This window comes from Hypomesus transpacificus, chromosome 13 (assembly GCF_021917145.1).
Source record: "Hypomesus transpacificus isolate Combined female chromosome 13, fHypTra1, whole genome shotgun sequence".
NCBI classification, from domain to species: domain Eukaryota; kingdom Metazoa; phylum Chordata; class Actinopteri; order Osmeriformes; family Osmeridae; genus Hypomesus; species Hypomesus transpacificus.
In genome coordinates, this window is record NC_061072.1 from 2,413,868 (window position 1) to 2,435,767 (window position 21,900).

General features: G+C 41.3%; 2 protein-coding genes across 3 annotated transcripts in view; one reads left to right on the forward strand and one right to left on the reverse strand.

The window, feature by feature from the left end:
* Window positions 1–2,862: 2,862 nt before the first annotated feature.
* On the reverse strand, window positions 2,863–6,110 carry LOC124475373 (zinc finger protein Pegasus-like). Its single transcript, XM_047031919.1, has 4 exons — window positions 6,020–6,110; window positions 5,620–5,778; window positions 5,299–5,481; window positions 2,863–5,149 (listed from the first exon to the last, which is right to left on the reverse strand). The coding sequence occupies exons 2-4, from the start codon at window positions 5,753–5,755 to the stop codon at window positions 4,266–4,268; spliced, it is 1,203 nt and encodes a 400-aa protein (XP_046887875.1). The 5' UTR covers window positions 5,756–5,778; window positions 6,020–6,110; the 3' UTR covers window positions 2,863–4,265.
* acadsb (acyl-CoA dehydrogenase short/branched chain) overlaps window positions 6,026–21,900 on the forward strand; it is a 55,020-nt gene continuing 39,145 nt past the window's right edge. For both annotated transcript variants that reach the window (XM_047031917.1, XM_047031918.1), the window contains exon 1: window positions 6,026–6,446. In XM_047031917.1, the coding sequence (XP_046887873.1) occupies window positions 6,414–6,446 (33 nt within the window). In that variant the 5' untranslated portion in view covers window positions 6,026–6,413. The remainder of the gene's footprint in view (window positions 6,447–21,900) is intronic.

Sequence of the window (21,900 nt, forward strand, 5' to 3'; positions counted from 1 at the left end):
TAGTGTACAACGATGGACACTACTCGCCCCAAACGGGTGCCATCTTGGCTACGTAGCGGAAGGGGACGAGCCCTTTCGGCAGCTTTCTCCACTTGGGATGGAGAAGCGCGTTCATTTTGGCAGGTTTCGCCATAGACATAATAAAGAGTAGACGCCGCATTGGCTGCTGGGCGCAAGAAATGCGGCCGCCATCTTGGAAAGGTCAAGTTTCTAGTTGCTTTGCAACAGAATAAACAAGATGCCAGCACTGTGCAGCATATTTCTGCTCAAATCGGCGGATAATCGCAAACAGGGCTCAGGGGATTACTTTCACAAGTAAGATTTAACATTACCATACTATTGGTTGTATTTTGTGAAAATAATAACCATGTCCTGTATCATAGCCACGTGTATGACCTTTGCAGCAAAGCAAACCGCGTGAAAATCAGTTCGGCATTCAGTTCGGTATGATTAATTGAATGCGCTGACAGCTCATTGCCCCAGCCAAACAGATTACACTGAGTGGAGCGGTGGACCTTTCCAAGATGGCGGCCCCACGGTTCGTCAGCGCCAGTAGGCAGTAGCGGTCGATGCGGCGTCTACAATTTATTATGTCTATGGGTTTCGCGGGTGTCGAGAGCAGATTTGCGTCCGTCCCTTCCGCCAAGTGTTTAACGAAAGTGTTCCATTTCAGACAGCACTAATCAACGACGGAGTGCACTGAATATGTAAGTGCACTGTATTGCAGTGTCCTTCGTAAAGAGCGCGGTATTAGAAACAGCCATTCTCTGGACTAAAGTGCTTTGCGCGCAGGAATTTACTCGACGGAACTGTCTTTTGAGATTCTGTTTCCGCCTGTTTGAAAGTATTTGCGACACATTTTAGTTTAGTTTGACTTTTAGCCCGACACGTATCAGGCTAGTTCCGAACCTTGGTTACGTAGCTAGAACTAGAATAATCCACCTTAATGGAACGGAACTCTCGTTAAAGTAAGTGAGACTTGTCAAAGTCTCGCTTTCCCTTAATCGACGTTGATGGAACACCCCCCACAAAAAGCAGCTACCTTATTGGCGTAGAAAAATCACGTGTTGAACCGTGCCACCACTTGCGACCAAAAACCGATTAGGCTCTGAAGAAAATAGTTCTGCATAAAACATACCCGCATCACAATCGACTGGAATTTCAGCAACAAACTTTTTTAGGTAGTTTAGCAGGACTCTTTTTTATGAACTAAAGATTGTGTAGATGCCAGACCGTGGAGCGGGTTGAAACTATATGGGGTTCACCTTGTGGCCTGTTTCTCCACGCCGGTCAAAAAGGCTTTCACCTTCTATGAGCTTTCCTTTTATACATGTTAAGCTGACATGGTACATAAACATGGCATAGGCTACAGGCTATTTAGGCAACTTGTTGCTCCAACAACCGTCGCAACAGCATCCCATTCCCAACATAACGTGACAACGTTTGGCTTTTGTTGCCGTAGTCTTTGTAAAATACGTGCTGTGGGGCATAAAACTAGCCTGGTCCTAACCAGACCCTCGTACATTTCATTTGTACAGAGGGTCTTGGATCTCTCCATTGACAAACGTTAACTTCCTTGAAGGCGGGTCCTCTGTTGAAGTTTAAAACTATTGGATCTGCCCAGAGCCACTCTGATTTGCCATAACCAATCGCAAGCGTTCGCCTTAGCCAACTCCTTCACAACACTGTAACGGAGCTAGCTGCCGTAGCTGGAAAATCAAACTTTTCCCGAACCCCGTGGGGAGGAGGGCCACAACATCATGGCCACCAACAAAACTAAGCAAGGAATATTCTTGCTCTGGCTTTAACCTATGGATATTCGGCAGCGTTGCCACAACCGCAGAATAGCTTCGCTCGCATCTTTCTCCTCCGCCATTACTGAACTGCTCAAACTAGTGCACGACATTAACGTCATCGTTCTCAGCCACTCCCTCTGTTCGCTGATTGGACCTGCAAAAAATGTGTTTCTGGAAACCGACTTCAAAGTCAAGCTCCCAGACCTAGTACAGAAGCAAAATCCAAATTGAGCGGAAGTACGTAGGAGGGCAGAGCCAGGCTAGCATAAAACTCCATTTAGCTACATTTCATTTTCGATGATTAACTTTGTGTCGTCAATCTTCACAAATGTCTCTTCTGCTTGATTGGGGGCTATGACAGATCGTCTATCTCGCTCTTACACACAGGACAATTATGTTGGTTTGACAATCAACAAACAGGATTTTTTATTTTTGAATGATTACATTTTGAGAATTGATATGATATCGTTTTTATCGGGGTAAACACATGGTTGGCCGGTCAGCGTAGTGAAGTTGGGTGTTAAGTGATAGGCTAGCCCACAACTAATGTAGTCAAATATTTATAACATGTTTGTTTATCCAAATATCATATATGGTGAATTAAATCTTTGTTTTCAACGAGGTCGGCCAGCCTGGCCATGTTGTCCATGACAGCAAGGATGGATGTAAGGCTACATAATCGAATAAAAAGCGTTGAAAACGATTAGCCAATGGTGTGTCAAATACTGCCTACCTATTTTGATTTGACATGCATTAACTTATATTGAGATGAAGAAATACAGGAATGAATGAATAAATAAATGGATACACAAATGAATACATGTAAATTATAAGGTAATATTGATTGACAATTGTGTATGAATTTATACATGTTTTCATTTATTTTTGTCTAAATGCATGGATGTGGACATGTATATATTCATTCATTTGTAAATATGGCAGGGTTGGTCCTCCATACATATGAGAGATTTTGAAATGCGGAAGCTATTGAGGACATGGATAATGTAAATATTTTATTGAGTGCACAGTAATTGTCAGTGTCTTTTAGTTGGAAGATTTATATCCAATGAATACACTTGACTTTTTCCCCTCGCAAAGTTTTTTAATTCAGAATGTACAAAAACAGTAGGTAAGATTAGTTCATCACAAATGGTTAATTATTAGGTAAATTGAGGTTTAAATTGCTGATGTTCCTGAGTGAACATAAAGCTGCTGGTAAGCTTATGCAGTTCCTCAGTTACACCAACTGCATTGATAAGTCAGTCCAACCTACGTCGAAGAAGAATATAATTGCAACAAAATCCATTGAAGTATTAAGTCACATTCACATACTTGATTCCTGTAAAGATTAGAAGGTGTTCTGATGGGAACACCTAACAGATCAAAGATTGGTACTGTAATCAATAGCAGTGGACCAACACAAACTGTCTAAATGCTACATGATAAAAAGAATCAGCACCAACAACAGTATAAAGGCATCATTCTGAAATCAGAACAAACACAAATCTAAAAGGTTTATCCAATGTAACTAAATAAAACACTAATTTGTTTTAAATACTTAAAACATATGAATACACTTTAGTTACTTATATAAGACAATAAAGGCCTTTTCAAGGTAGAAGACACTTGATGTCTACTCATCACAGTTTCCAGATAACATACAGTATCTTGAGATACAAACTTTCCTATTCACATACAATAAACATATGGAAGATTACACAACACTCACTTGGTGTGCAAATAATGTAAAATACTTTACGTAAGTCTTACATTACAGATTATACAGACCACACAAACACTGCTACAGCTTCTACAGACCTAATGTACAACTCTCCTTTAGACATTTTGAAAGAAAAAGAACACTTTGGTCTTTGAATGATCAAGTTTTAATTGAATGGTGGATGTGAAATATTCCAGGCATGTCAAAATATGTTTTTAGCCCGCATTCTCTCAACCAGTGAACAATAAAGGAGCTAACAGCACAAAACAAGCAGCACAATTCAGTCAGGACAAAATGACTTTTTGGGAAGATGTGATTGGCAGCAGGGAATTTATGTGCAACAGAGTGTACATGAAATGTATTTAAAAGTGCCAAAGTAAAAGGAATAAAAGTTACGATTTTGAGTTGCAGAGTTAAACAATTTAACATAAAATGTTCTCCTTGTCCGTCTAGCTAATTTATTAGTTAAGGGCCTAGTACTGTTGTAATGGCAAAACATGTCTCTGACATGGTAAACTTCTCTATAAAAGGACTGTCTCGTCTGTCTGCTTGTACTTCTCGTTTAAAGTGAAATCTTTTAGCTCCAAGCCATGTATTACATCCACATCTTTAAACAGTCACTGAATCTGACAGTAAATATGTAATGTATTCTTATAAGTATCAAGTAATTGCGTACATATTCGGCCAAAATAATATGCTATATGTGGGCAAAACAAAGGAACTGTTATTTAGCTTGAACTTTTGAAGAGTTACTGCTTATGCTGTCCCTGAGCAAAATGGCAAGCAAAGTCATACTTATCACTGCACTTACTGCCACAGATGTTGCACTGGAACGGATTCTCATAGCTGTGGCAGCCCATGTGGATGGTGTAGAGGATGTTGTCTGCAAAGTAGGTCTGGCAGTACTGGCAGCTGTGAAGCAGCTGAGGGTCCTGTGGTGGCAGGCCAGGGACAGGTGTGCTAGGCATGCTGTTGCTAATGCTAGCTGAGCTGTGCTCACTGCTGGGGCCTGCTACTGGGCTGTAGGTCCTGCGTGCTGGGGGCTGCGGTTCTGTTGAGCCGGGGGGAGACGTGTGAGCTCCACCTGCAGACGCTTCAGCCGGTGTACAAGAGGCCTGCTGGATAAGAAATGGTTTCTCATCCCTGTCTGGAGACACAGTGGTCTGGCATTCAGGAGGTAGGCTGGCTAACTGGCCTGCCAATGTTGACAATTGGTTCAGTGGGTTGTCCGTCATCATATGCCGTGCACCCTTGCCGGCATGTGCTTCATAAGCATTAGAATGCAGGTGGGGTAGCTCATGTGAGAGGTCATTCGGATAATCCGGGTTCTGCACCACCATGGATGGAGGACTGAAGTTGATGAAGAGCCTCCTGCTGTAGGCCAAGGAGCTGGTCCTCTTCTGCAGGACACTGAGCATCTTCCGACTGGAAAGTGTGGAGCGCGGCCCCTTCATGGGCAGCAGCTTGTGGCGGCGGCGACGGTGGTGTGACAGGTTGCTGCGGTCACTGCAGCGGAAGGAGCAGAGCTCGCACTTGTAGGGCTTCTCCCCAGTGTGAGAGCGCATGTGGGCCTCTAAGTGCCGTTCATAAGCTGATGCAAATGGGCACAGGTGGCAGCGATGGGGCTTTTCTCCTTTTCCATACCACACAAGGGAGAAGACAATAACATAAATGGAAAGACATGCATGCAAAAGATGCAACATGACAAAAATAAAAAGGCATAAGACAGAAGTGTCATAAAATGAGGAAAAAAAATACTACCCCATGTTAAAAAAACGTTACCTGTATGGATGCGCATGTGCTCTATCAGCCGAGCTGTGCCTTTGCTGGCATAGTTGCAATAGCGGCACTTTAGCTTGCCATCGTAGGTCCTCTCAAAATCATCTGCAAGTAACCCTGAGCTGTCATCCAGTGACACCTCCACAGAAGGATGGTCCAGCCCATTATGCTCACTCTCTGTAGCAGCTGCAATAAGTACACATAGATAAAACAGAATGTCCAATTAGATGTTTCTTTTAGTGGTTTAGATTGTGGTATTATTTCGGTTTATAAAAACTTCTGTTTAAAGTTTGTTTGTCAAAGTTAGGGCTTAGTCATCCTCACCAGTTTGTGGTGGAGATTCTGTTTCTCTGTCAACACCCACGGAACCAGAGATCATGTTGACATGCTGGGTTTGCTGTGTCAGATACTCTTGGAAGTCTTTCACAAAATCAAGAGGCTCTGATTTGATTTCTTCCATGATTCTCTTGTGGGTGGTGGTTACTGATTACATAGGGAAAAATACAATATTAGACAATATGCATCGTTAAAAAGCATTGTTTCCATATCATGTAAAGAACTCGCTGTCAATCAACATTACAACATGCAAAACAGTTGGCTAGCTAGCTAGTCCAACTACTGAAGCTAAGCAGCCATATCCCCCTTGCTAGCTAACGCTAGTTACCTAGCAGAGCTAGCTTAACTGTTTAAGAGGCCAACACATCTCCTCTGTCAAGTTACTTACGTAGTAGCTAGTCACATCCGCGCTAATCAATGAAATGTCATATATATGCGTGATTAAACATTGATTTATAAGAGCAAACTGTCAAACCCCAGCTGGGTTGAATAAAGACACCCTGCCGATGTAGCACACAAAAAAGGACTCCGACTTTAAAAGAGCTATATTATCGAAAGTTCCTATCTGGCAAATTGCAGGTATGGCGGACTGATTATTAGAAGATCATGCACCATAAACAGATGATTATCTTAACGTTAATTCGTTATTATGAAAAGTCTAGATAGTGACCGCCCTGCACATGAACTAGAGGGGGACTAGTAATCAAGTCTGTATTCCACCCGGTCTACATACATTGAAACACGTAAATGTAAAGCCGATGCTCGTATAAACAACAAGAATCATGGCGGCCCCACTATTCAGGATCTCTACGAAGGTGAGGAGAAATTTAATGGAAACTAACAAGTCCATGAACATCATTGTCAAACATGTTTTTTGTATTTTCTTTCGTCTAGTTTGACACTATAGACACTTTTGCCGGTTTTGGACAAAAGTGGTTTTGTGTGCAAGACACGCTTAAATAACACCATTACGTAACGTTCCATCTCGCAATCATGAAACGGACCTGCTACTACTAGCTAGCTAGATAGCTAGCCTAGGAAATTAATATATAACTATAATTCCATGACTCTCTATATCTGTCTGTGGCTCGATTCTATCGAGAACAGGGTATTAGGGTTGCATGACGGCAGGTGTCTTGTTCGGACCCAAGGACGTGCAGTTTTTCAGGGATGCATACTCAGGGCTCTCAAGTTTAGAAGACAGGCAAGAGTTATATTCGCCCCCCCCCCCTCCCCCCCCCCCCCCCCCGTTAGGGGGTCAAAGTTAATTAAATAATAAATTGCTTTTTACCTGACATCTTTGAAAAGCAGCAAAGATTAATGCAAAACACTTAAATGTATTTAGTGCTAATAAAATTATTACGCCTATTTGGAAAGAGATGTTTATAATGGGACAATATGTCAGTCATCGTGTGATAACGAAAATATGACTAGGCCTATTACAGAGGCGTTGTTAGACATAAAACTCTACTGGGGCACAGGCCCCTAATTCATATCCCTTTTTTTATTTCAAGCTTGCTGCGCTCAATGCATTACTAGGCTATAGAACCTCCCCTTGCTTAACCCTCTATTCTTCAATTTTTTCTCCCATTGGGAGTTTTTCCTTGTCTTCCTTGAGGGTTTAGGTTGGTTGAGGGGCAGTTCTATGGGCGTATGTGAAGCCCTCTGTAACATGCTTGCGTGTAAAAAGGGCTATACAAATAAATTTGATTTGCCGGGCCTATGTTCGTTCCGCACTGGGGTTCGAACTTGCCACCACTGACATCCCAAGCGCCACCACTATCAACTACGCCAACAAAAAGCTAACAAACCATCGATGCGGGTGACCTGTTACCAAGGGGGGGGTCCAAATGAATACCCTTTCCCATCATTTTTTTTTTGTTCAGTGCATTGCCTACAATTCTATATTTATATATGAAAACTCGGCATTTAGAAAATAGTTTCAAGGAATACATTGACCATTTAAATTTGCATCTACAGGAATAGTGTAATTTCTCAGAGACAGTGACTGCCTGCATTGTGACCACGTCATTTTATCAGAAAAACAGTGACTCATGCATGCTTTTATGAGGCTAAGCTACTCGTTTTATTTGTTTACACATTTAGCTTGGTATCAAGTTACTTACTGTCGCGTTTGCGTATGCTTGGCTGCTGGTCCAGTTTTCTCCGCTTTTTAGGTAACCTCAAATCCTCCATTACTCTAACTCCTATCCAACAAGTTAACTAACGTTACTTTCTTTGCACTCAACTGACTGGCGAAAAAGGGTTAAGTAACCATGACAACGCAGAACGGCGCAAGGTGGATTCAAACTAAATCACACAAGTGTACAATTAGGAGGGGGGATTCACACACTTATGTTTTTCTTGACTAACGGAAATAAATTGAAAATAAATAAGACATAACAAGAGACCGATCCATTCACAGGGTTCATAAAAGGAGAACATATATTTTACATATTTTCTGCTGTATATTGGGGGGGACAGATTGGTATTTTCTCAATATTGGGGGGGGCACGACCCCCCAAAGAATGCGTGGTTACCCCCTTGCCTGTTACATACCTGAGGAGTGAGTTTCACCGATACACACCGGCTAGATGTCACAAGAAAGAAACCATCATGATACCTTTCAAGTGAGTGTTTATCCCCTCAGTTTAGGACTTTAGTAAGTAAGTAAGACTTTATTTATATAGCACATTTCATACAAGAGTTGTAGCTCAAGGTGCTTTACATAAAATCAATAAAAACAATAATACAAGTGAAAAAAGTAATAATTAAAATAGCAAATCTATAAGACCAATAATATAACTAATACAAGTAGTAAAGGTAACAGGGAGTCAGTGTAAAGTGGCTAGGACAGGACTTATGTCTTCTCTCCTTTAATTTTTTGTTAATAATCTATCTGCAGAATTTTTAATGAGCTTTAGTATTTCAGTGGTTTTCTTGGGAAGACCAGTGAAAAGTGCATTTACAGTAGTCCAGCCTGCTGGATATAAAAGCATGAATTAACTTCTCTGCATTATTTTGGTTTATGAATGGTTGTACCTTTGCTATATTCCTCAGGTAAAAGAAAGCTGTTTTGGTCACTTTATTAATGTGTGAGTTAAAATTCAAATCTGAGTCCAGGATTATACCGACTGAGATGTAACAGGATAAGGATAGAGACTTTATTTGGATCACAGTTCGCGGAGGTCGCTAATTATTTTGGTGAGAGCAGTTTCAGTACTGTGATATTTCCTGAAACCTGACTGCGAGACTTCCAGGATGTTATTTTCTTCAAGAAAATAATTTAATTGGACTAAAACTCTTTTCCAGTACTTTACTAATAAATGAAAGGTTTGATATTGGTCTGTAATTTGCAAGTAGACTGTTATCCAATTTGGGTTTTTTTAATAGGGGCTTTACAACAGCTGTTTTGAAGGCATCTGGGAAGACGCCAGTTCTAACGGTGCGTTCACACTGCAGCGGGGTGGGCAGAGCGGGGCGTCGGCTTCCAATTCATTTTCAATGTAACCAGGCGTTGACGCCCGCGTAGGGCATTGTGGGAAGGCGAGCGGGGCGTCGACGCTCGCGTAGGGTATTGTGGGAAGGCAAGCGGGGCGGCGAAAGTTGGATTTATCTCAACTTTATGTAAATGAGGAGCGTGAAAACGCCAGCGATGGCCAATCGGGTTGGTTTCTTGTAACGTAGCAACTGTTGGTCATGGTAAACATTTCTAGGTTTGACAATTTCAAGATGGAAGAGCAACTCATTGTATGTGTGTCTTCATACCCAGTATTGTATGATACATCTATGTTCGATTACAGAGACATAAACAAAAAAAATTATGCCTGGCGCAGGGTTGCTGAGGTTGTCTGTGTCCCTGGTGTGTTGTATTTTGTACTTTAATTCAGTTTCTTCACATTACGTAACTTTCTTCTGTGCTAGCTGCATTAGTCTAGCTAGCTCACCCGGCACAGGATTGACATTCAACGCTGAAATGCTGGCTGGCAGCCACTCGCTATCCATACAGTGATTGTGTAGTGGCAAGTCATAATCTAGCGATTGATTTGCAGAGATTTCGAGTAATATAATAAAAGGTTACACATGTCAACGTTTATGTCTGATGCATCTTTTTTTCCAGCCGGAACATCTTTCCATCTTTCACTCGCCTAAAAAAAGTGTGGAAAAAGATAACCTATTGTGTGCTGTAGATAAGATCATGTCAGATCTAGAATGCGTGTCGGATTTTTGCTTAATGTGTGTAAAAGTTGTATTTTGCCCGCACATTTGCCATGACATTATACAAACTACAACAGTGATTTAAGAGAACTACAGCTCTGAATGAATCTGTCTGACATGCCCCCGAGCGTGATGCACTGTGGGAAGGCCGGCGGTGCTGAGCGGTAAAAAAGTCTGCAGTGTGAACGCACCGTAAGGGATGTGTTTATAATCTCTAGCACCGGACCTGAGACACTATTAGGGCTGTCAACGAATATTCTAAATTCGAATGTATATTCGAAAAGTGGTTAAAAACGAATGTCTTACGGTTCAAAAGTTACGTGTGTAAACACATGTCTAACTTTGACCAGTTGGTGGTGCTCAAGTGCTCCAATGGGAGACATGAAACTTTGTGACTATAAAGAGGGGACTGTGCTTAATGAGTGTGCTAAATTTCACAACTTTTTACCATATGGTTCTAGGGCCTGCCATAGACTCCAATGGGAGAGGAAGATGATTTATAACAATAATAGAAAGAAAAGGTAGAAACAATTAAGTGGCTTCGCGGCTTGGCCACCAATAATATTTGTTTCAATCACTGAATTGAAGCCTGCCATATTTGGGACAAGAATCGCAACCTTAAGTTGCTTGCTCAGAACTCAGCATTTGTTTATTGTTGTTGTTCATTTCACACCGCTATGTGCAGAGAGCGCGACGGTGCGGGAGAGAGAGAAAGAAAGAGTGTGAGCGAGAGGCCAAGGTCTGCGGTCTTGGCCATTAGTTCATTTACTTATTTTTGTTGAGGTAATTTGTCAAATATGTTTAGACTTAAATAAATTAGGCCTACCTACCTACCTACAGTATACAAGTAGTTGTGTTTCGTTGTATTAATTTGTCCTGTTATTGACGTACCTAATGCACAACCAGAAATTTGAATATATTTGAATGTGTTTTTTTAAGGGAATATTCGACCGTCATTATTGAGCAATTTTGACAGCCCAAACACTTGCTTAAAGAATGTTGTGGGTATAGGATCAATATCTGAGGTTGTGGAGTTAGATTCGCTGACAATTTTGGAAAGTTCACTAAGTGTGATATAGGTGAAAGTGCTCATGGTTATGTTGCAGAATCTACTGATGTCAGTTTCGACCCCACTATTAATAATACTAGCTCTGATTAAAGTTATTTTGTTCTTGAAGAACAAAGCAAGCTCTTCACATTTAACTGCTGAGGATGGAGGGGGGGCAGGGACAGTGTTTAGCAGCTGGTCAATGGTGGAGAAAAGAACTCTGGAACTTCTGGCATTTTCTGTAATAATGTTGGAGAAATATTCTCTCCTTGCTAGACGGATGGTTTTGTTATAGGTGGTTAGTGTATCTTTGTAGATATTGTAGTGAATAGTGATCTTTGTTTTCCGCCATTTTCTCTCTGCTGCACTGCATTTTCTTTTCGGTTCACTAACATTTGTATTTCTCAGCCATGGGGAGGTTCTGATGTGCACTTGTTTTTGGTTTTCAGTGGTGCAACAGAGTCTAACACAGATAATAGTGCATCAATGAGGTTCTCTACCATTTAATTCAGAGAGCAATCATGATTAGTTGGCTCATATAGAGCAAATTGTTTAGAAAATGTCATCATAGCTGTATCGTCTAAATATCTTCTTTGGACTAAGAATTCTTTTGTGGTTTCTGTCAAATTTCCACATTAAAAAGTATACATTGATGTTCTGAGAGGGGTAGATCAGTTATTTAAATATGATTGATATTTAGTCCAGTTGTTATCACTAGATCTAGTGTGTTTCCGTGCCTGTGTGTTGGGTCTGTTATCTGTTGAGTTGGATTGAAACTGTCGAGGAGATTTAAGAGCTCAATAGTTCTTGGGTCTGCTTTTTTATTTACTTGGATATTTAAGTCTCCGTTTAAAACAACTTTGTCATATCTAGTGACACATAGTGATGATAGTTCAGAGAATTCTTGTATGAATATTGGCGAGTGCTTGGGTGGGCGATATATAATAACAAAAAGTATTGATTCGGTTTTGAGCTCTATAGCAAGATATTCATATGATGTGAATTCACCTAGCTTAGTGATTTTGAACAACAGTTCAGAGGAGAAAATAGCTGCAACTCCTCCACCTTTTTTTGATTTCCTAGAAACATGGTGAAAGCTGTAATCGGGCTGACACGCTTCTATCAAAGTTGCTGTTGCCGTGTCATTGTTTAGACAGGTTTCTGTTATACAGATGCAGTGTAAGTTGTTTTCTTTGACCAGATCATTAACTAGAAATGTTTTGTTATTTAGTGATCTAACATTTACAAGGGCCAGTTTCATCTGTGGGGTATTAACAGATAAAACAGTGGTTGATAAATCTGTTGGAAGAATATGGATAATTCTGTGACTTCTAACACTAGTTTCATGTTTGTAACCATGCATTTTACCATGCCATTTCTGTTTGTGATGATGACCGGTATGTCTAATGAAATGGCATGGTGGCTGTCCTAGCGTAGCTTTTCTTTGGGAAGGTCTATGTCACTGAGCTGTTCCATCACAAGGGAATTCATCCGGGGGGTGCAGATCTGTGCAGGGCCCATGTCCTTGCAGGAGGCTGTTTGAATGTTTTGTTCCATGGGAGGTTAGACACAACAGGGATAGGGAGAGAAACTTGATTTGTGGTCAGGAGCACGTGACTGATGTTTGCTGTTAGTAGTCGAGATACTCTACGGTTTGTCAGCTTGAAAATGGTCTGCACAGTTCCAGAACACATTGAAATTATCGATAAATCTCAGTTTGTGTGCCAGACAGACAGATCCCAACCATGTGTTGAAAGATAGTAGTCGACTGAAGGCTTCTTTTCCTCTGCGAAAGCATGCAATTGGTCCACTGATGAATACATCTTGATACCTGTTGAGTGCGTTCAGTAGCTGGGTGAAATGTTTTTTAAGTATCTCAGTGCCAGTTTTCTTGTGTAGGATATCAAACGAGCCAGTGTGGATGATAATCTTAGGGTTGTTTGGTTTATTGATAAGGATTATTTGTACCTCTGACGACAGTTCCTCGTTGCTAAGACAAATATTTTCTGTCTTTGCCAGTTTAACATGTACTGTCATGGCATCTCCAATCAAGATAGTGGCCATGTGTGGTGTTGTGTTTGCATTTCTAATGTTTGCCTTATCAGTAGCTGCAGAGCCTGTTCTTATTTTATTTGGGTTAGCAATGATAGGACCTTGTGCTAGACCAAGGTTAGCTACTGTGTCAGTGCTAGCAGTAGATAATATAGTGCTAGCAGCGTTAGCTCCTATAAGTGCTGAGGGTAGTCTTAGCATACCATAGATCTTGATAATACTGTGATATTGTTGTCTGATTAGGCTTGATAGGGGGTCGAACAGCACCCTGAGTATTCCGAGAGGGGCTTGGAGTGAAATGGGGGACTCCTGTTCGCACCAACGATGATGTGTTGGATTTGCATGTGCGTAGTAGCTACCATCATGGTGTGTCGGCGATCTGGGCCCTTCATGTTTGTTAGCTGCGTGGCTAGCACTCCTGTGCCTCTTTGCCTTGGATTCCACACACAAGGGAGAGAGAGTTCCCAGTGGTTCGAATCTGTTTCTGAGTGGGACAGGAGGAGAGGTTATGCGGGAAGAGTTTCTGCCTCGCTTATTTTGCTTTTTATCCCTGGTGCCAGTCCCATCTCCGATGAAGATAGAAGCGGTGCTAGGCCTCTTTGGCTTAGCGCCAAGAGCAGGCCATGACTCATCCGGTTCACCGGCCGGTGGAAAGAAAGCTGGTTCCAAGGGTGGCTCATTAGCCGGTAGCTTAGCCTCCGGGCTAGGTAGCATGGAATCTATTAAGTCTTCGGTTCTCTGATATCTAAGAGGGTTCTGACTCTTAGCTCCAGTTCGACTATCCTCTAAGTTGTTTGCAGTCGTTGCAAGCCATAGTTCTACAGGGAACAAGCTGTAGCTTGCTTGCCTGTGGTCAGTCTGGGAGAGCAGCCCAAAATACTTCTGTTCTCCTTGGGCTTCAGTCCCTCAGGTTGTTCCTTTTTGTGGTTGTAGTCGATCCACTTGATTTTGAGTAATATCATCAAAAACGATCCAAATGATTGAAACTTCAGAGCATTTCTCTATGAATGACTAGACAATGCAGCAGCAGGGAAGGTCAGGGGGGAGGAGAGGGAAAGAAAATGTGACTGCCTTCGTTGGGAGCCAGAGTTCAAGAGGGGCTGAGTACTCCATACAATATGGGCCCTTCAACTTTGTAGGGAGAAATCCAAAAAGCAAGTGCAAAACAATAGCATTAGAGCTGTGTCTAAGCACCCCCAACACACACTATTTATTGAAGATATAATTTTGTTAAGCTTATGATGGTCATTTTTCAAGAAAGAGAGAGGGTTGTGTGGGCTACAAATGTACACTCTAGTCTATGGTTACAACTATCAAATATTTGTGGAATATAAACGTTGTTTATTTTGTGATTACTCAAGTACTTTTGCGTTTTAAACAACAATATCAATATTAGTAGTTATTATAATTTTTTGGGGCGGTGAGGGGGTGTTGGAGAAATTGAAGATGTAACACATTTATCCTGAATAAGAATGATTCTGTGTTCAGCATTCCTTGTGTGTAGAGAGAAGCCTACCCCCAAATCTGAGGCCTGTTCCATAAAGCGAGTTTACCGAATAAGCCAGACTTATGTCAGTTAGTCGGACTCATTTCTTGTTCATTCGATTCCTTAAAGCTAGCTCAACGTAGTTCGAACTCGGTTACTATGACAACTTAGGCTACGAAAGTAGTCTGGTCAGGGTCAGACTAACCGTCAGGCTTAGCGTGACTTGCTTAACCAGACGTCCCTGTAACACTGAACGGGAAGACGATGATTTACCACGTATATTCTCATTTTCTTATTCTCATCAGTTAAACATTGATAGAAAATCAACGTAAATAGCCTACATAGGCTACAACATTTAGCCTAATGCATTAAACAATGATGAACAATGCTTTGATAGGCTACACCGTAGCCGTTAACGCTAAATGTATGGATGTTAGTTTGTGATTACAAATGTTTAGGCTTCAGGCATAGGCCTACATCTCAATCTAAAATATCGAGTATATTTATCATAGCAATATAATTGTTAACAGTAGCCTACAATTGCAAAACAAACCTAAATCCGCCCTCCATTTCCCCGACACAAAACCCATGTTAAAAAGTTAGCACTAGGCTACTGGATAATATGTTAATTAATAGTAGGTTATTTATTTCAAACGATGTCAAAAAAGTCAATTTAGATGAGTTTAGAGGGTATTTTTTAATCAACGAAGGTCTTATCGTTCATGACGTCAATCATGGCGTGTCATTTTACTTTGATTGAAGCGGTGGATGAGGGAGCTGTCATTGTACACGATTTAAAGGGGACGTTCTTTCTGGAAGAAGTTATGTGGCCGTGTGCATTGCTTTTGCCGTGGTGGATTGTGTGATCCATGTTTGACCTCTTGGGCTGTTAAAAAATAGGGTGCACGCGCAATTAGCTTGACTACGTAAATCTGACTTGAATTAGTAGGACTGCGTGAGCTGAAATTGGCCTTTATGGAACCGCTTAAGCCCCACTTGACTAATTAAACTTATTCAAGTCTGGTTTAGGACTTTAAGTCTAGCTTTTTTGAGCGGCCTTTATGGAATAGGCCCCTGGACTTTGGGTAACATGAGGTATATGTAAACAAGGTGACCTGGGCTGACCACTCTCTCTTACTGGAGAGGCCATAAAAGATGTCTGGCCTTATCTGTGTTGGGTGAATCATGTGGTCAAGCTTTCAGGGGTCAAAAGGCACACACACACGCACACACTCAAACATGCACGCACACACGCGCACCAGGTCTACGCAAGGAGCCAATGAAGAAGAGCAATGGAACATTTGCATTCCTTTGTCTTAACCAATGACTGTAAAGAGCGGTTCTGCTTAAATAGGTAGCTAGCGCAACATGCTAGCGAACAAACTTGTAGCACAATGGGGTGTAATGTTTTGTCTCCTTGTGGGCCGGCCGCAAGCAATAAAGCTTTTTTAAACTTGTTCACCGACTGACTGTGCAATGCTTGATAGATTAATATTTCTGACAGGGGGGCGGGGGGGCCTTGACACATCCAGGTCCAGGGGCCCGTGGTTTCTTAATCCGTCCATGGCTATAACCCAGGGTTGATTGTAACTGGTGTTGGAAAACACATGTAGTATGGCAAAATGGAGGAATTGGGCACTGTTTTTGCACTTCAGGGGTGTAATTTGTTGGATATAAAAGGTGTAACATAGACAAAGAAAATTAGATTATCCTGGGAACCCTGTTGTCGCTGCTCCGGGTTGTTTTTGGACTTTGAAGAAGTTGAATTTGGACTTAGAATATTATCAGAAAAAAGTATCCACAACAGTGCTGTCAGTTTAGTTGTGTGTATGTAAACTGCAAAGGTAGCCCACACAACCTCAACTTTCTCAGTATGAGTGCTTCAATGCACTTTATTAAAACATACAACAGAGTTGAAAGCGGTAATTTAGGTAGGGGGGAGAGGGGGTGGTTGTCTTTTTCAACTGATACCGTATTAGCCTGGGTGCCAGCCGAATTTAGCCCCGCCCACAACATTTTTGGGTCAGGAAGTTCGGTCGGCATTGCTCCGTTGTGGAAAAACGATGCCCGAACCAAGTCCGGATTAACCATTAGGGCAACCGGGCACTTGCCCAGCAGTGCGTAGGGCACCAACTCCTGAGGGCACACCAAAAATTAGCCAACTGAAAAATCATCATAGTTATAATACTTATAATGCCGATATTATTTTAGTATAGAAATATTAGGCACGTATATTACAAAACAGGCAGAACAAGAGATATAGCCTCTATTTAAATGCTCAAAAAAAGGTACGATGGTGCCCCCCCCAAAAAACACTACTTTCTACTATACTACTACTACATTTCGGCAGAAGATTGAGCGACACGGTTGGCCAGTAACACGGTTAGCCGGCCCCCCTTTCCCCCGGGACAGTTGGTCTATTCCAAATGAACGTCTATGAGCGGCAGCCATTAGTTCCGCTTATGCACAACTGTGACACTGACAGACCGAAAGCTAGCTAGTAGAGACAATATAAAGATCGAAAACCAGGCTAAGAAACGTAAATGTAATTACCTTCACTAGACAATGTTTTATCAATTGAATATTTTTTTTTGTTTTACATAAAGCTCCAAAAACAAGTTTTCGCTCAAATCAGCCAAAAAAAGATCGCTCTCGCGCTATGCGCGCTATGCGCGCTATGCGCGCTATGCGCGCTCGCATTAAAAGTGGAAGTCCCTAACTAGTATCACATCAGGCACAGAATTTGCATGCATTAGCAGTGTGCTCGCTGTGGTTGTGTATACGGGACCAGCTTTGGTGGGCTGGTCTGGATCAAAGTCCAGGGCCTATTTTCACTCCCAGTCCGTCCCTGGTTCCCTATCTCAGTGGCCTGACGAACTTCGACAGTAGGCTAGGTCAACTTTTCTAAAATGGGCTTAAAAAAATTAAATTATAAGTCGGGGGAAGAAAACAAGAAAGAAAGAGACTAAGAGATGGTGCCCGTGCATCACTTTCAGGTAGTCCATGTTTAATCATTGTTAAATACGGGAAATGTGCTGCTAATTTAATGGTTAGCCTGCATACACCTCAAACTAGCTGACGTTATTGCTAATGTTAGCACCATGGCTCAACATATTTTTTTTTTTGACAAATCCTGAGCGCCAAAGGCAAAAAAACCTGTGTTCATCACGCGTGCAATGCATGTCAGCGAATATGTTCTCAATAGTATGTTTCAAGTAGGCTACAGCCGAACCCTCGTTCTGTTTTGATCAATAATAATCAAGTTGATGAGCGTGTGTTCTTGTCTGATCAATACGCAACTGTGAGGTGCGCGAATGGACAGAGCGGCCACTAAACTGTTGTTCCGCTCAGAGCCATAGAAAAAGAGAGTTGCGACACTTCCATAGACTCCCATTGTTATCGAGGAATGCGGAAGTTAAGCGTGTCTCATGCAACCTATAGTTCCAAACATTGTATTTTCCACCGTTGAACCCCAGTCATTTTCAGTGTCTACGAAGTAAGTTAGCTGGTAAATTTATGAAAATCATGCATTTTTTCATATTTCAACCACCACATATCAATTGTTATGAGTAGTATTTCATATGGCCAACTTAAGATAAACATTTTCGTAAGATTATAGCTTGTTAGATTCTAAATGCAGTTAGAGCTGTTAGAGCCATATGGCTTACGGGGTCCGAAGCAAGTGAGCTGGTAAATTGATGAAAATCCTGCATTTTTTCATATTTCAACCACCACATATCAATTGTTATTAGTAGTATTTCATATAGCCAGCTGTAGAGAAAATGTATTGTAAGATTATGGCTTGTTAGATTATAGCTTGTTAGATTCTAAATGCAGTTTGCGCTAGACTATAGTAGAGCTATGCAACACTTTTACTGTAGCTAGCTAAAGAGCATGTGTATCAACCAGAAGTTCGTTGGTTTATAGTATGTCAAATTAGTTCTAGTTATTGGTGTTCTTTGGCATACACAGTTTACAGAATCTGCTCTTATTAGCCTATAGTACATCTGATTATAGCTAGCAACAATGAATTGCAGATTAAAGCCTTGGGTCCCCTATCGTCCAGCAACGCTCGGCAGGAATTTCAGGTCCACTCAATAGCTAGCTAGTTAGTTAGCTCAACTAGATGCATCTACTACTGCGGTCTAAGTTTTGTGAAAAGCAGACATTAAGATCACCTGCTCACTACAAACAAAAGGAGTGGAAGAACACTGGACATATTGTACAATAAAATGTTTTATTGAATTGCAATTGGTTGCCTTGTATATTCTGTTCAATTTTTTTCTATTGAACAGTTGCCGGTGATCATGGTTAGATTCAACTTGCATCAAGTACAAACGTGTTGTTAATGTGGTAAATTGTAAGTGGGCTGATGAAGAAAAAAAAAGTTGAACAAATCCCATTTACTTCAACAATCGAAGGTTAAACGTTAAGTGGAACAATATAGGCTAGCATAGCCATTTCCAGCTCTGCTTCACAATATTGCGTTATGCATTATAAGTTAATGTTATACATACATGTTAATAAAGTAGCATACATACATGATACAACACACCAGTAACCAATTGATATTGTGTTAATATACCGAAAATATTCGTGAATTGAGATGGTGCTGCTGTCGGTCCCGCCGAAAACCATTCAAACACGTTGACAGCAGTGGGTTTTCATTTAACTACAGCGAGCTACCGGAACCACGTGACAAAAAAGCTCTAGCTTTTTTCCTGCGTTTCACTGGCAGTGAGTGTTCACAATGTTGTAGTTCACTCCATTGTTCACCAAAAACGTCAGCGAGGACTGCCTAATGTAGATAAGAGTCAGCTGAAGATAGCCAGAATATCGGATTTCTTCAACTGAGCCTGTTTCATTCGTAATTTGCCTGAGAAAGCGACTTCCGTTGGCCAGCTCCATTGAAAACCATTCAAAAAAGTTGACAGCAGTGGGGCTTTTTGGAACTACAGCGAGCTACATGAACCACGTGATCACGTGTCGGCGAGATCAAAGCGTGTCGCAACTCTCTTTTTCTATGGCTCTGGTTCCGCTGCGAGGGCCAGACCGACGTGCACAAATAGTACACCTGTAGCCTACAAATGCTAATTACATTTCCACTCAAAATGCTGACAAAAGTTTGATTTACGATTTCAAACGCAGCCTCCATGGTATTCTTAACCTGGAATGATAACATATAGTGCAGTGTTTCCTCTATGGCTACATTTCTGCCGTCACGGTATTAGAAATCAGGCTGTACAAAAGTTTAGTCCATGTATCAGCAGTGAGTGCATGTCAGAGAATAGCACGGACACGCGCTTCACACCGCAGTTGAGATTGCGCGTGTGCGTCCTTGAGAACGTATAACTTATGTTGTCAGTTCTTAAGATTGTTATTGTATAAGTCTATAGTTCTTGCAAATTTAAATCAAGTTAACTGGTGATTTTTGTTGTTTGTATTCTTCCCCTGCTAGCTAAATTGCACATGTCTGTTGATTTGATAGCGATTGCTGCCCTTTCTCAGGTTTGTATTTTAGGTGCATTATTATGCTGAAGTAGTTTAAATTAATAAAAAGTGGGTATATTGTTAATATTTGCTACAGAATGCTTAACCTATCAAGATCAAATGAAGCAGGCAGTGTACTTGCTTCAGAGTGGCCTACCTTAATCGATAGGCTAGGCTACTGACCATTTACAATAAGTTGTTACGTCAATTATTAATTGCAGCATTTATGCCATTTAAAACATACTTTATAACTTTATTGCCTTAGGGGAAATAGGACGAAAATATGTGTGTGTGTGTGGAGGGGGGGGGGGGGTGCAAAACACTTGGGAATAAATACATTGATTAGAAATATATATATATACATATATATATACATATATATATATATTTTTTTTTTGGAGCACCGAAGACCCATTTTGACCCAGGAAAAAGCCCGCTTACTGGCAATTTTTACTAGCCCCCTCCAAAAGTTGTAATTTATCATTGTTATAACAAAACCAAAGACTTATACGTTGTGTTATTCTGTTAACATGTTTAACCATTTATTAAACACATCCTGAATATAAAAATATCAACAACGAAATCACATTTCTAATGATAAAAAATAAAAAGGTAATAGTCAGCAAAACAATTGACTTTTAACCTCAAACATGATGTGCTCTCTTCCCTGCTGACAGCCATCTCTGCACAACTCTAACAGAAACTGAAACCTCTGGTCCGTCAATGCTAATATATGAAAGCTTCCATAGCATTTCATCAATACGATACTAAGTACCCAAGTCGACACCATTCTTCTGCTGCAGTTCAATAGCCTGAGGGAATGAGGCGAATGGCTGGTCCGTCTTGATTACGTGATATGCCGTTGTTATAAGTCGTGCAATAACACGATGGGCATCTACATTTAAATTCCTGACCAGCATGGTCAACGGCCTGGAAGATGGATTGTCAACCATCCGTTTAGCTGTCACGCAAACCAGGTGCTGTCTGCTACCATGGCTGGTCAGGGATTGTTTTTGAAAAATTGTCGGTGCCTGTGTAAAAAGATCCACTTTTGTCTGCTTTAGACGGGAACATACGACAGACAACACAATGCATCTCGTTCCATAAAAAAAGTTGCTTCCGTTTGAGCTTGTAGCTCTACTTTGCTGCCATCTTTACTTTATTGTCTCGCGCCAGTTGTTAAAATGTTTTTGAGATTAGAGAATTACAATATTACGTCTCGTCACTCACTTCTCAACTCTTAATTTGCCAACTGTGTGCCCCACGAGCTGCAAAGTTATTTACATTTACATTTATGCATTTAGCAGACGCTTTTATCCAAAGCGACTTCCAAGAGAGAGCTTTACAAAAGAGCATAGGTCACTGATCATAACAACGAGGTAGTCCCAAACATTGCAAGCAGCCAAAACATGAAGCATACATTGTGGAAAACTAAACAAGTGCCAAAAGGGAAGACCCATAAGAGCATGCAGTTATACACGTTTACAAATTAAAACAACATGAACCACAAAAAGTGCAAATTAAAACAACATGAACCACAAAAAGTGCAGGACTGTACCTGTGGAAGAACAATCAATAGTAAAATATTTCACAGCGAGTACAAGACTTAACTTCGTTATAACTAACCTACAAGAGCAACAAGTCACTCAATAAGAGTCATTGTGATCCTGGAGGAAACTAGCAACAGGTCTAGCCAAGCATTCCTAAGTGCCGTTGTACTCCCGGAACAAGTGTGTCTTGAGCCTTTTCTTGAAGGTGGGGAGACAGTCGGTGTCCCTGATGGAGGTGGGGAGCTGGTTCCACCATTGGAGGGCCAGGCAGGAGAAGAGCTTGTGTTGGGACCGGGGTCTTGAGCGGTGGGACCACCAGGCGGTTGTCTGAGGAAGACCGTAGGTGACGGGTGGGGGTGTAAGGTTGCAGGAGAGACTTGATGTAGTCGGGTGGAGTCCCGTTCACTGCTCGGAAGGTCAGTACC